The 15836-nt window shown below is 41.2% G+C and overlaps 1 protein-coding gene across 1 annotated transcript in view; it reads left to right on the top strand.

The window, feature by feature from the left end:
* Positions 1 to 14861, top strand: part of LOC150077230 (coiled-coil domain-containing protein 43-like) — a 131561-nt gene extending 116700 nt beyond the window's left edge. The window contains 1 exon segment of the mRNA XM_090386984.1: positions 13865 to 14861. Within this exon segment, the coding sequence (XP_090243110.1) occupies positions 13865 to 14052 (188 nt within the window). The 3' untranslated portion in view covers positions 14053 to 14861.
* Positions 14862 to 15836: the final 975 nt, after the last annotated feature.

Below are 15836 nucleotides of genomic sequence, written 5' to 3'. Positions count from 1 at the left end.
GCGATGCACTAGCACGTCCAGAAACGGGAGCGAACCGTCCACCTCTGATTCTACGGTAAACTTGATGAAATTGGATAGAGAGTTGAGGTATTCTAGTAGTACCGTTTCAGAACCACGTGGTATTATGGTAAAAATATCGTCGACATATCTACACCACGTTGTAATAGGTGTAGGTGGGTTCTGGTGTATCTGCTTCTCCAGATCTTCCATGGCGATGTTAGCTACTACGGAACTGACAGGGGCACCCATAGCAGTGCCATGTACTTGTTTGTAGAGTGAGTCTTCAAAGGTGAAGATGCTGCTAGAGAGGCATAGGTTGAGGGCGGTACAGATGTCATCAGTGGATAGTGACGTCCTGGATTGGAGGCTTAAGTCGCTCTCAAGGAGCCTTCTGGCGCAGTGCACGGCCTGTTGGACGGGAATCGAGGTGAATAAAGAAACCACGTCAAATGATGCCATGACAGAGTTATCAGGGATTGAAATGTCCTTAATGGTGTTAATGAATTCACTGCTGTTTTTAACGGTGTGAGATGTATTACCTATAAGAGGCGAGAGGAGGCTCGCGATGTGTTTGGACAGTTCATACGTTGGGGCACTGCAGCAAGACACTATAGGTCTGAGAGGAATACCCGGTTTATGGATCTTTGGTAATCCGTAGAATTGTGGTAGTTGACAGCCAGTACCACGCAGAAGATGGTGAGTCGCGGTCGGGATCTTCTTATCTTTAAGCCATGCGTGGACAAGTTTATTAACATTTGCTTCCAGACGTTTTCAAGACTTTAACGGGAGGATCAGGTAGAGGTTCATATACGTTAGGATCGAGTAATAGGGCCAAGGCTTTCTCTCGGTAGGCTGATCGGTCCAGCACAACAGTCCGGCGCCCTTTATCCGCAGGAAGTACAACGATGGAGTTGTCTTTTCTTATAGATGACAGGGCGGCACGTTGGCGGTGGTTGAGGTTTGAGCACGTTTTTCGAGTGTTGCGGAGGACTGCGGCAGTCTTGAATCGGATCTCGTTGGCAGTTTCTTCGGGAAGGTTGGTAATACTGGCTTCTATGCCCATAGCGAGCTGTGTGATGGGAGGTTTCGATGGTATAACGGCGAATTTCATACCGTTTGATAAACACTCAGCTGCTCGTTGGACAGTTGTTTGTTACTTAGATTCAAGACGAAAGAAGTCGTGTCGTCTGAACGAGTGTTCGTCTTTAAGGAGTTAGTTTCTATGCTCAAGTTTATGAACTTGCGCTGTTGGCGTAAACGGTAGGTATCCGAGGTCTGACTAGCCCGATGGCAGATGGTATGTATAAGGTTTGTAAATACAATAGGCGAGACCTTACCTTGTATATGTTGTAACAGTCTGGACTTGTTGTAGTCAGCGTTCCTGATTTCATGGTGGAGATGGGATATCCATAAATTTAACGTGCGCAGGCTGAAGTTAAAGCAGGCACGATCCATATGAGAGTTGTGGAACGGGGCTTTGTATCGGAACCCTTTAGGTATAATTCGATTGCTTTTGCATCTGTGGGCGAAGCGTAAATGTTGCCTGTAGCGAGCTATTGAGAGGAAGCATTTTTTGCAACTGTGCACAATCGTTGTAGGTATTATGGCCATAAAGTGATCGAATAGTGACAAATGGGCCTGGAGTACTGGGGTCCATAGTTTAACAGATATTTATTTAAAGTATACCCAGTAAAATAAAATAAAATAAAATATTTCCAGAAGCTTTCGGAACTCGTGTCCCTTTCTCAACTGACAGAATTTTTTTAAATACATTACAAGCAAACTGTGGCACGTTACTCATTCGTCATTGTTGTAGCACGGACGTGTGCTGCCTTGCGCCAGTGATCATCCATCAATAAAACGGTTGTCTCCAGGATTGGATGTATACGCATGCCTTTCTGGCGATTTAATGCCTTAGGGTTGTTCATTATGTTTAGTGACTCTAGCCATAGGCGGTGGCGAAAGTGTCGCGCGTGGTCCACTATCTCAAAGTCGCGCTTGGGGTCAAGATCGTGGTTGGTAGCCCAAAAATGTTCTGCAAGCGCGGACTGGTCAGTTTCGGCAAGCCGGATTGCTCTGTCGTGTTCCGTGAGGCGATCCTGGAGACGTCTCGATGTCTCACCTACGTAGCAACTGTTACAGGCCCTACAGGTGATACGGTACACTACATTGCTGCGTAAGACAGGTGTGACAGGGGTCTTCACACTGGAGACAAGTGAACGTAGGTTCCTACCTGGTAATTGTACACATTTTATGTTGTAACTTCTCAGGATCTTCGAGATACGTCCTGACACTCCTGGATAGTACGGAATGTAGGCGGATGATATGCCGACTTGCTTCGGAGGTCTTGGGTTGGAAGTAAGCTCTTGTGCCTGTAACAAGCATCTGTTTAGTACATGGGATGGATAACCGCATCTGGTTAAGTCCGCCTTCACACGGGAGATCTCGTTACGTCTAATTGTGTCGGTGCTGGAATGGCTCCAGGCCCTGGAGAACAGGGTGCGGGCAGTGCTATTGAGATGGCTTGGAGCGTGGCCGGACCCGTAGTTGGTGAATTGACCGCACCACATGGGTTTGCGGTATACTGAGGTCTCTAGATGTGGGCCTACGCGATGCACTAGCACGTCCAGAAACGGGAGCGAACCGTCCACCTCTGATTCTACGGTAAACTTGATGAAATTGGATAGAGAGTTGAGGTATTCTAGTAGTACCGTTTCAGAACCACGTGGTATTATGGTAAAAATATCGTCGACATATCTACACCACGTTGTAATAGGTGTAGGTTTACCGTAGAATCAGAGGTGGACGGTTCGCTCCCGTTTCTGGACGTGCTAGTGCATCGCGTAGGCCCACATCTAGAGACCTCAGTATACCGCAAACCCATGTGGTGCGGTCAATTCACCAACTACGGGTCCGGCCACGCTCCAAGCCATCTCAATAGCACTGCCCGCACCCTGTTCTCCAGGGCCTGGAGCCATTCCAGCACCGACACAATTAGACGTAACGAGATCTCCCGTGTGAAGGCGGACTTAACCAGATGCGGTTATCCATCCCATGTACTAAACAGATGCTTGTTACAGGCACAAGAGCTTACTTCCAACCCAAGACCTCCGAAGCAAGTCGGCATATCATCCGCCTACATTCCGTACTATCCAGGAGTGTCAGGACGTATCTCGAAGATCCTGAGAAGTTACAACATAAAATGTGTACAATTACCAGGTAGGAACCTACGTTCACTTGTCTCCAGTGTGAAGACCCCTGTCACACCTGTCTTACGCAGCAATGTAGTGTACCGTATCACCTGTAGGGCCTGTAACAGTTGCTACGTAGGTGAGACATCGAGACGTCTCCAGGATCGCCTCACGGAACACGACAGAGCAATCCGGCTTGCCGAAACTGACCAGTCCGCGCTTGCAGAACATTTTTGGGCTACCAACCACGATCTTGACCCCAAGCGCGACTTTGAGATAGTGGACCACGCGCGACACTTTCGCCACCGCCTATGGCTAGAGTCACTAAACATAATGAACAACCCTAAGGCATTAAATCGCCAGAAAGGCATGCGTATACATCCAATCCTGGAGACAACCGTTTTATTGATGGATGATCACTGGCGCAAGGCAGCACACGTCCGTGCTACAACAATGACGAATGAGTAACGTGCCACAGTTTGCTTGTAATGTATTTAAAAAAATTCTGTCAGTTGAGAAAGGGACACGAGTTCCGAAAGCTTCTGGAAATATTTTATTTTATTTTATTTTACTGGGTATACTTTAAATAAATATCTGTTAAACTATGGACCCCAGTACTCCAGGCCCATTTGTCACTATTCGATCACTTTATGGCCATAATACCTACAACGATTGTGCACAGTTGCAAAAAATGCTTCCTCTCAATAGCTCGCTACAGGCAACATTTACGCTTCGCCCACAGATGCAAAAGCAATCGAATTATACCTAAAGGGTTCCGATACAAAGCCCCGTTCCACAACTCTCATATGGATCGTGCCTGCTTTAACTTCAGCCTGCGCACGTTAAATTTATGGATATCCCATCTCCACCATGAAATCAGGAACGCTGACTACAACAAGTCCAGACTGTTACAACATATACAAGGTAAGGTCTCGCCTATTGTATTTACAAACCTTATACATACCATCTGCCATCGGGCTAGTCAGACCTCGGATACCTACCGTTTACGCCAACAGCGCAAGTTCATAAACTTGAGCATAGAAACTAACTCCTTAAAGACGAACACTCGTTCAGACGACACGACTTCTTTCGTCTTGAATCTAAGTAACAAACAACTGTCCAACGAGCAGCTGAGTGTTTTATCAAACGGTATGAAATTCGCCGTTATACCATCGAAACCTCCCATCACACAGCTCGCTATGGGCATAGAAGCCAGTATTACCAACCTTCCCGAAGAAACTGCCAACGAGATCCGATTCAAGACTGCCGCAGTCCTCCGCAACACTCGAAAAACGTGCTCAAACCTCAACCACCGCCAACGTGCCGCCCTGTCATCTATAAGAAAAGACAACTCCATCGTTGTACTTCCTGCGGATAAAGGGCGCCGGACTGTTGTGCTGGACCGATCAGCCTACCGAGAGAAAGCCTTGGCCCTATTACTCGATCCTAACGTATATGAACCTCTACCTGATCCTCCCGTTAAAGTCTTGAAACGTCTGGAAGCAAATGTTAATAAACTTGTCCACGCATGGCTTAAAGATAAGAAGATCCCGACCGCGACTCACCATCTTCTGCGTGGTACTGGCTGTCAACTACCACAATTCTACGGATTACCAAAGATCCATAAACCGGGTATTCCTCTCAGACCTATAGTGTCTTGCTGCAGTGCCCCAACGTATGAACTGTCCAAACACATCGCGAGCCTCCTCTCGCCTCTTATAGGTAATACATCTCACACCGTTAAAAACAGCAGTGAATTCATTAACACCATTAAGGACATTTCAATCCCTGATAACTCTGTCATGGCATCATTTGACGTGGTTTCTTTATTCACCTCGATTCCCGTCCAACAGGCCGTGCACTGCGCCAGAAGGCTCCTTGAGAGCGACTTAAGCCTCCAATCCAGGACGTCACTATCCACTGATGACATCTGTACCGCCCTCAACCTATGCCTCTCTAGCAGCATCTTCACCTTTGAAGACTCACTCTACAAACAAGTACATGGCACTGCTATGGGTGCCCCTGTCAGTTCCGTAGTAGCTAACATCGCCATGGAAGATCTGGAGAAGCAGATACACCAGAACCCACCTACACCTATTACAACGTGGTGTAGATATGTCGACGATATTTTTACCATAATACCACGTGGTTCTGAAACGGTACTACTAGAATACCTCAACTCTCTATCCAATTTCATCAAGTTTACCGTAGAATCAGAGGTGGACGGTTCGCTCCCGTTTCTGGACGTGCTAGTGCATCGCGTAGGCCCACATCTAGAGACCTCAGTATACCGCAAACCCATGTGGTGCGGTCAATTCACCAACTACGGGTCCGGCCACGCTCCAAGCCATCTCAATAGCACTGCCCGCACCCTGTTCTCCAGGGCCTGGAGCCATTCCAGCACCGACACAATTAGACGTAACGAGATCTCCCGTGTGAAGGCGGACTTAACCAGATGCGGTTATCCATCCCATGTACTAAACAGATGCTTGTTACAGGCACAAGAGCTTACTTCCAACCCAAGACCTCCGAAGCAAGTCGGCATATCATCCGCCTACATTCCGTACTATCCAGGAGTGTCAGGACGTATCTCGAAGATCCTGAGAAGTTACAACATAAAATGTGTACAATTACCAGGTAGGAACCTACGTTCACTTGTCTCCAGTGTGAAGACCCCTGTCACACCTGTCTTACGCAGCAATGTAGTGTACCGTATCACCTGTAGGGCCTGTAACAGTTGCTACGTAGGTGAGACATCGAGACGTCTCCAGGATCGCCTCACGGAACACGACAGAGCAATCCGGCTTGCCGAAACTGACCAGTCCGCGCTTGCAGAACATTTTTGGGCTACCAACCACGATCTTGACCCCAAGCGCGACTTTGAGATAGTGGACCACGCGCGACACTTTCGCCACCGCCTATGGCTAGAGTCACTAAACATAATGAACAACCCTAAGGCATTAAATCGCCAGAAAGGCATGCGTATACATCCAATCCTGGAGACAACCGTTTTATTGATGGATGATCACTGGCGCAAGGCAGCACACGTCCGTGCTACAACAATGACGAATGAGTAACGTGCCACAGTTTGCTTGTAATGTATTTAAAAAAAAAAAAATTCTGTCAGTTGAGAAAGGGACACGAGTTCCGAAAGCTTCTGGAAATATTTTATTTTATTTTATTTTACTGGGTATACTTTAAATAAATATCTGTTAAACTATGGACCCCAGTACTCCAGGCCCATTTGTCACTATTCGATCACTTTATGGCCATAATACCTACAACGATTGTGCACAGTTGCAAAAAATGCTTCCTCTCAATAGCTCGCTACAGGCAACATTTACGCTTCGCCCACAGATGCAAAAGCAATCGAATTATACCTAAAGGGTTCCGATACAAAGCCCCGTTCCACAACTCTCATATGGATCGTGCCTGCTTTAACTTCAGCCTGCGCACGTTAAATTTATGGATATCCCATCTCCACCATGAAATCAGGAACGCTGACTACAACAAGTCCAGACTGTTACAACATATACAAGGTAAGGTCTCGCCTATTGTATTTACAAACCTTATACATACCATCTGCCATCGGGCTAGTCAGACCTCGGATACCTACCGTTTACGCCAACAGCGCAAGTTCATAAACTTGAGCATAGAAACTAACTCCTTAAAGACGAACACTCGTTCAGACGACACGACTTCTTTCGTCTTGAATCTAAGTAACAAACAACTGTCCAACGAGCAGCTGAGTGTTTTATCAAACGGTATGAAATTCGCCGTTATACCATCGAAACCTCCCATCACACAGCTCGCTATGGGCATAGAAGCCAGTATTACCAACCTTCCCGAAGAAACTGCCAACGAGATCCGATTCAAGACTGCCGCAGTCCTCCGCAACACTCGAAAAACGTGCTCAAACCTCAACCACCGCCAACGTGCCGCCCTGTCATCTATAAGAAAAGACAACTCCATCGTTGTACTTCCTGCGGATAAAGGGCGCCGGACTGTTGTGCTGGACCGATCAGCCTACCGAGAGAAAGCCTTGGCCCTATTACTCGATCCTAACGTATATGAACCTCTACCTGATCCTCCCGTTAAAGTCTTGAAACGTCTGGAAGCAAATGTTAATAAACTTGTCCACGCATGGCTTAAAGATAAGAAGATCCCGACCGCGACTCACCATCTTCTGCGTGGTACTGGCTGTCAACTACCACAATTCTACGGATTACCAAAGATCCATAAACCGGGTATTCCTCTCAGACCTATAGTGTCTTGCTGCAGTGCCCCAACGTATGAACTGTCCAAACACATCGCGAGCCTCCTCTCGCCTCTTATAGGTAATACATCTCACACCGTTAAAAACAGCAGTGAATTCATTAACACCATTAAGGACATTTCAATCCCTGATAACTCTGTCATGGCATCATTTGACGTGGTTTCTTTATTCACCTCGATTCCCGTCCAACAGGCCGTGCACTGCGCCAGAAGGCTCCTTGAGAGCGACTTAAGCCTCCAATCCAGGACGTCACTATCCACTGATGACATCTGTACCGCCCTCAACCTATGCCTCTCTAGCAGCATCTTCACCTTTGAAGACTCACTCTACAAACAAGTACATGGCACTGCTATGGGTGCCCCTGTCAGTTCCGTAGTAGCTAACATCGCCATGGAAGATCTGGAGAAGCAGATACACCAGAACCCACCTACACCTATTACAACGTGGTGTAGATATGTCGACGATATTTTTACCATAATACCACGTGGTTCTGAAACGGTACTACTAGAATACCTCAACTCTCTATCCAATTTCATCAAGTTTACCGTAGAATCAGAGGTGGACGGTTCGCTCCCGTTTCTGGACGTGCTAGTGCATCGCGTAGGCCCACATCTAGAGACCTCAGTATACCGCAAACCCATGTGGTGCGGTCAATTCACCAACTACGGGTCCGGCCACGCTCCAAGCCATCTCAATAGCACTGCCCGCACCCTGTTCTCCAGGGCCTGGAGCCATTCCAGCACCGACACAATTAGACGTAACGAGATCTCCCGTGTGAAGGCGGACTTAACCAGATGCGGTTATCCATCCCGTGTACTAAACAGATGCTTGTTACAGGCACAAGAGCTTACTTCCAACCCAAGACCTCCGAAGCAAGTCGGCATATCATCCGCCTACATTCCGTACTATCCAGGAGTGTCAGGACGTATCTCGAAGATCCTGAGAAGTTACAACATAAAATGTGTACAATTACCAGGTAGGAACCTACGTTCACTTGTCTCCAGTGTGAAGACCCCTGTCACACCTGTCTTACGCAGCAATGTAGTGTACCGTATCACCTGTAGGGCCTGTAACAGTTGCTACGTAGGTGAGACATCGAGACGTCTCCAGGATCGCCTCACGGAACACGACAGAGCAATCCGGCTTGCCGAAACTGACCAGTCCGCGCTTGCAGAACATTTTTGGGCTACCAACCACGATCTTGACCCCAAGCGCGACTTTGAGATAGTGGACCACGCGCGACACTTTCGCCACCGCCTATGGCTAGAGTCACTAAACATAATGAACAACCCTAAGGCATTAAATCGCCAGAAAGGCATGCGTATACATCCAATCCTGGAGACAACCGTTTTATTGATGGATGATCACTGGCGCAAGGCAGCACACGTCCGTGCTACAACAATGACGAATGAGTAACGTGCCACAGTTTGCTTGTAATGTATTTAAAAAAAAAAAAATTCTGTCAGTTGAGAAAGGGACACGAGTTCCGAAAGCTTCTGGAAATATTTTATTTTATTTTATTTTACTGGGTATACTTTAAATAAATATCTGTTAAACTATGGACCCCAGTACTCCAGGCCCATTTGTCACAACCCAAGAGCTGTTAGAAACACTGATTACCCTCTCTGTAAACCGGACCAAATCACCTTCCAACCTCAAGACTATCTTATGTCATTTGATGTGAACTCTCGATGTTTACTGCTATATCTCTCCCAGATGCAGAAACAAGCTGGATGCTTAGGTCTTTGCGTTTCTTCAGATCACTCCACATCAACGACTTCTCAGTAGGAGAAGCTTACTTTGTCGTCCAGAATGATTTCTACATCCAAAAAACTATCCTGAGCATGGGCTCAGGAGCATGGGAGCAGGGACAAAGCTCAGTCCCTGAGCTTTGTCCCTGCTTTTGGCTGTCTCTATAGAAAACTTTGAAAATCAGGTCCTTGACATTATCATTCTCACCCCAAAATTCTGAGGTAGATACATAGATAATATCCTTGTGATCTTGAGTAATGACAAAAATAGCTTACATTCAACACTCCTGAATAAATTTCAAAATGGAAAAGAAACCAACAGAAGGCTTCTGTTCTTAGATATTTTAACTACAAGAGTAAAACAGTCTTCAAAACGGTTTACAGAAAACCTACTGATGCAGGCATCATTATGGATTTCAAATTATTCCACCCCACACAGTCAAAGTTAATTAAGTTCTTCATTCTGTGAGCCCTTAAAGTTTGCAAAGGACCTGATGGGAAAACAGGTACCCCAAATCTCTAGTTAGCAAAATTATAAATGACACCACTAAATTGCTAAACAACAGATCAAAGAAAAACCCCAAAGTGCAGGCACCATCACCATTCCATTCATCAACCTCTTGACATTCTACACAGGTACCACCTCACTATAAACAATTTTTAGTAACTCCAGTTCAAGATGAATTCAACCCAAGAGGCCATATTAGTCTGCAACTGCAAACAGTTCTGCATAGGAGGATCTTATAAGACACTCCAAAAAAAAAAAGGGTGCAGGAACACAAAAATGACATCCAGTATGGAAGCGTGGATAAATCAGAACCAGACGTGTGCCTTGGAATGTGGGGAGTCCTGGGATGTCTATCGATTCTAATTATAATAGGATGTTCAAATAAGGCTACTTCATTAAATGTCTCACAGAGACACAGCCATCAACAAGCAAGAAGTTTCCAACCTCAGGAAAGAATACCTCCATCTCTTCAAGGAAAAGATCATTGCATAATTTTCAAAAATTGGTTGCTGTTGTTGATATACATCCCCCCCCCCATCCAAAAGCATTATTACTTCAGCTGTATACAATTAAATTGTATCTCAACATTTAGAAATTCTGTACTTTTAGTATTTTATGTCCAAAACTTAGCCTCTTTTCACCTCTCATTTGTTGAACTTTTTTTCAACCTCGTATATATATTTCATAATGCTTTTGGTTTTGAGTATCTTTTACCAATTCTATTATTCCTAATTTTCAATAATTATTTTTAATTAAATAAAAGTGAAATATAATACAGGCTGACCTCAATTAATTCGTCCCGCGAGTGTATCACGCAAAATGGAAACGGGTTAATTGAATATAATAATCAATAGGAAAAATTATAATTGGTCCTTGACCTTCAGAAATGTCCGTAAGAAATTTTAAAAATGCCTTTTAAATAACTTTTTAATTGTATACCATGTAAAAGATAATGAAAATAATTATGGAATTAAATGTTTATTGCATAAAACAGCAGTTCCCAAACTGTGCACTGCGGAATATTTTAAATTTTCGAGGTAAACACGGATACTCGACATCTGTAGGACACAACGCAAACTACTAGCTCGAGGTAGTTCACAGTTTCAACATTTCTTATTAAGTTGTCTGGACCTAACTACTTAATAAACAGAACTGTTAGTTATTTCTTTTGGTCTAGGTGCACCGTGAAAAAATTACTGAGACACTAAGGGTGCTGAGAAAGTTTGGGACCCTCTGACATAAAATACACAATGAAGAAACAATTTGTTACAGAAATATTTGAACAGGGTTGCCTTTCTCTTTTCATCAATCAATTTCCGATAGCCAACAACAATGTTCTCTGGGCCCTGGCAAAATAAATATCGCAGAGAATCTCAAACCTTTTGTTTGAGGTTCTCTGCGATAAGAAAGATTTCATCTAGTTCTTTTACCGTTATCTCCTTCACGGTAACATTTTCATCTGGCTCATTTAAAAATTTGAATTTTTAAATGCAAGTCTGCATTGACTTTATTAGCGGGAGACAAACAAGTAACACATCTTCTTCTGATGGTTGATGGAACACACTGAGGCAGGCAGTGGGCAAACGTTTGTTTATTGCCCATCCGACACGCGGTAAGCTCAACGTGCGATTCAAATCTTTTTCAACTATCACATAAAAATAAAATAAATAATCTCACGAACTGGAAATTTGCATCATGTAAAGTGAAAAGTGGTATAATTTTTTCAAATAGCAGTAACTGAAAAACCCGTTAATTGAACTCGCGTTATGCAAGGCCTGGCTGTATATCCATCCTTTAATATTTTAATCTTAAGTTTTCATTCATTCTAGTTTCCATTTCTCTGACAATTCAAATAAACTATGTGGTGTTTAATGTAACTAGACCTTTAAATCATTTGAGCAGTTAATAATGGTTATTTCCATTATTAATTACATTAGCACCTGATCCACACATTTTTGTTTTTAAATAAATATATATAATTCTTTCCTTATTCATTCAGTTCCTTTAATTCATAAAACTGTAAAGCATTTGTTATAACTGGCCCTCATTCAATTTATTTTTCTAAACTTGACAATTTCATAATTAGTGTATAGTTGATTAAAAGTAGTGCAGCATACTTTAACCAATTCACAACCTGTCACAGAGTATCTTCAACTTCTTTTTCTTCATAATTCACACAATTTCTTTAATTTAAAAATAATGCAATGCTATATAACCAGTTCTTAAAATCACCTTATTTTTTCTTCTTCTAGACTTAAAAACAGTATCTATCCACAAGGATTTTGAAACATTGTCAAAATTGCCCTCTAAATGGTTGGGTTTTGGAATATTTTCTGTAAAGTTTCTTTTCAGCTTGTTTCAGTAAACTCAATCATTTTTTTGGAGTGCAGTGTTTAATCTCTTATTGAAATTAGTCAATGTATGTCCTTCCCCCAAGAAATTAATTTTTAGCTTTTTTTTTACTGAATTGGAAATGGTGATCTATTAATTATAATGTGTGAAACTCAGTTTAAAAATATTAAATGAAAACTAAACAAGAGAGTGAAAAATAATAATACTAAAACATTTTATATTTTTTAGAATTTAAGGTCATTCATCCTCCAGGATTGAAATACAAACACTTGCATGGCCTCTGGCAGACACAATATGACATTTTTGTCAGCTGTTCATGTTTAGCCATTGAAACCAAAGCACCATGGCAAGATTAGACACTTATTGCCTGCATCTAGTTGATATTGCTCCTGTCCCCCCCCCCCATATGGCAAGGCTGCAAACCTGCGAGGAAAGTTACTCACAGGGAAATAAGAGCAAACAGTGATTAACACTAACCCTCCTGAGACTACCCAAACAAACAAACAAACAAACAGGACAAATGAAGACAAAGAATTTAGCTTTCTTAGTAGTGCACTCTGCTAGTGAACAGACTGTCAGAAAATTATCACCATTTCTGATCCAGAAAGCGCAGGAGGGAATAACTCTGGATTTTCTAAGTCAGTCAAAAAACGTAGGTTAGGAGACATAAGTTGAAACAGTGTGCCCCAACCATTGAGAGATTACTGAAATTAACTAATTTTGGAGAACTACCCATTAGTCACCCCAAATCAAATGGAGTGATCTTAGAGTGATCACTGAGATGAATATAAGAACTGAAAGGAACACATCATGGGAATATCCATGAATTCTATGACAAAGGTATGAATGCATTATCAGAGAACAATGAACAATCTATCCCACCAAAGAGCTCCTCTCCAACTAAGTAAAAAAAAGCAAAGAAAAACATGACTGAACACAACCTAACTCTCATGCTAATATGGAAGTAGATGAAAAACACCAAAGCAAACAAGTCTTCTATGTTTATGGCAGATAAAAAAAAATGGACAAAGGAACACTTCTCAAAAAAAGAACATTAAAGGAGATAAACATAAGAACACATCCTGTTTTACCCTTTCACATTCAGTCATATAAATTCTTGAATATGATGGACAACTATGCTTAAAAGTAGTGCACTAATATATGCCTTCGTTCTCTGATTATCCTACCATTTCATGAATGCATTCATACCTTTGTTATAGAATTCATGGATATTCCCATGCAACCAAGTTTTAGAAAATGACTTTATATCTGAATCAGTACGTGCTCATCACATTTTTTTTTTTTTCAAAGGTTTAAACTGTTAAAATTCAGAATGGTTGGGACTGGGTGGTGGATGGATCAGCCCATCCTATCTATAATGTAACCACTGTTGCATGTGAAGTATTGCATTGTGCCCAAAACAGGCTTGCTTCCTGAACTTGACTGTTGAGCAGTATACAGTTCTCAGATTTTGATGAATTTTTTGTGGGCTTTGGCATACAGAAATCGTACAATGTTCTTAACAGTAAAAGAAACCTTTATTCATGCAACATTTTAAAGAAATTGTGCTTTGGAAAAGCATAGTTTCTTCCAAAAACATGTCTTACTTTTCAGACAACACTCAATGTTATTTAAATTACTGCAAAGAATTGCACTTTACTTTTTAAAATGATCGTAAAATCAATCTTTCCCAAAGAAATATCAAGAATTCAGTTTTTTTTTTTTTTTTGTTTTTTTTTTTAATACCTGTCAGTTTGTTTTATGAAATACTTAACTTATAACTTAGCTCTTGAAAAAAATCTAAATGCTGAAGCAGTAGCATATGCTGATAAAGAAAGACGTGAAAAATCCAAAGCTGAATCAGAAAAGAAAAAAATGCAAGATAAGACATCTCGTGAAAAGCAAAAGCAGCAGCAACAGGAGCGTAAAGAGAGAGAAAAGAAACGTACTCAAAAAGGAGAACGCAAACGGTAGCATAATGCACACTTTGGTGTTTCTGGTTGTGTGTATGCATGTGTGTGAGAGTGTATGTATGTATGTAAGTAAGAGGCTTTTACACTCCTATTACACAAAATTGTAGATGCCAAACGTGCTTCTAGATTTCTGTGAACTTCAGAAAGGACTTGTGGTTGAAGAGTGTTAATAGTTGATGAACATATAAAGATATTTTATATGCACATTCAAGCAAAATTATTTTTGTTAAACTGTTGTGAGTGCATGATCCTTGCCATTCGGACTAGTTTATGTATTAAACTGAGCTATTGTCCAACATACCTATTTAACTTGATCTTCCTTGTAATGGCATTAGATCTATGATTCTTCTTCAGTGAAATAAAAGTTCGAGATGTATTCTTAGGGTATATTTTTTTGGAATTTAAATCTTACCTTTAAACAGTGTAAATTAATGCTCTTTAAAATATGTTACCAGGAATAATCTTCATTGTTGTCATTTACTTGTGCATCATGTCAAATTTATTTTTCTGGTGTCTTGGCAAAACATTTATACTTCTAGAAATGCTAAGGAGGGCAGCCTGCTAATAACTATTGAGTTTAGTGTCAAAGTAGTAGTCTAATTCTTACTATTGGAAAATGAAACTTATTTGAATAAATTTTTCAAACGTTGAACATACCCATAACTTACTTAATTTTTGTTGAGGAGAGCGTGAATGAACTGTGTGGTTTATATTTCACAAATCTTGAAACTGATTATAAGAGAGTTGCTTACAACCGCAAGATAATGAAAGTTGCCTCTTTTATAACTTGTTAGCTATTGGTGGATAAAACAATACTCTCTTCACTGCAAGGTAAATTTTGATTTAAAACATTTAAGACTATTATGGCTGTTCTATAATACTTTTTGCTTTGGATTGTCATTTAGGAACAGTCTACCATGTAAATAAGTCTAGAATAAAATATTGTTTACATAATGATAAATTGTGGTCATTCCTTCATTGTGACAGCTTTCTAATAAATTGGTTATAACTTAAGTTGTAGAATTGAATTTTGCATAGCCGTAAATTTAGGAGGAGATTGCATAGGTAGAAAAAATAAATAAAAAAAGATTACATGGTGTTGGTGGTTTTTTTAAATTATATTTTTAATTTAAAACTGATAGCTTGGCTGTATATCATAAAGGAAACAAAAGATAATATACCATTCTCACTTTGTGATATAAAGTGATCTACTCTTTAAAGAAAATATTTTTAATGAGAAAAGGAGAATTAACACTTTTTTTTTTTTTTTATAACAAATAAATATTCTCTTGATCTTATGCTATTTTTTTTTATCATTCAAAATGAAATAACTCTTCCTGTCATGCTGTTCTCTGATTTTTCCATCTTTTTGACTGAATTAAAAATTATTATTAGTTTTAAAATGGCATAATGCAAAGAAGCAAACTGCATTGACCAAAAAAAAAGGGGGGGGGGAACAAAACACTTCATTGTTCTCAGAGTCAGATTCATCCAAAAACAATGGCTGATAATGGTGTTTCTGCCGGAAAAAAAAGTCCTTTGACTAAAATAATTGAAGCCGGAGGATCTAATTTAACAAAAGTGAAATTTACAAAAGTTACAAATTTTTTGATTGCTATCCATTATATTATTTAAATTCCTATATTCATGTGCCAGTCACACTAAACAGTTACAATGGTGTAGGTGCCATGCTATTTCAGTATGTCTTAACATGAACCATGACACAAAAATTGACATTTTAATCATTGCATATCTGCCATGGCTCCTCCAATAAGCTTGATGTTG

The sequence above is a fragment of the Mastigoproctus giganteus genome, chromosome 12 (genome assembly GCF_048544385.1).
Source record: "Mastigoproctus giganteus isolate SK-2022 chromosome 12, ASM4854438v1, whole genome shotgun sequence".
Classification (NCBI taxonomy): domain Eukaryota; kingdom Metazoa; phylum Arthropoda; class Arachnida; order Uropygi; family Thelyphonidae; genus Mastigoproctus; species Mastigoproctus giganteus.
The sequence above is the reverse complement of the archived record's forward strand: the minus strand, read 5'-3'. Positions and strand labels throughout refer to the sequence as shown.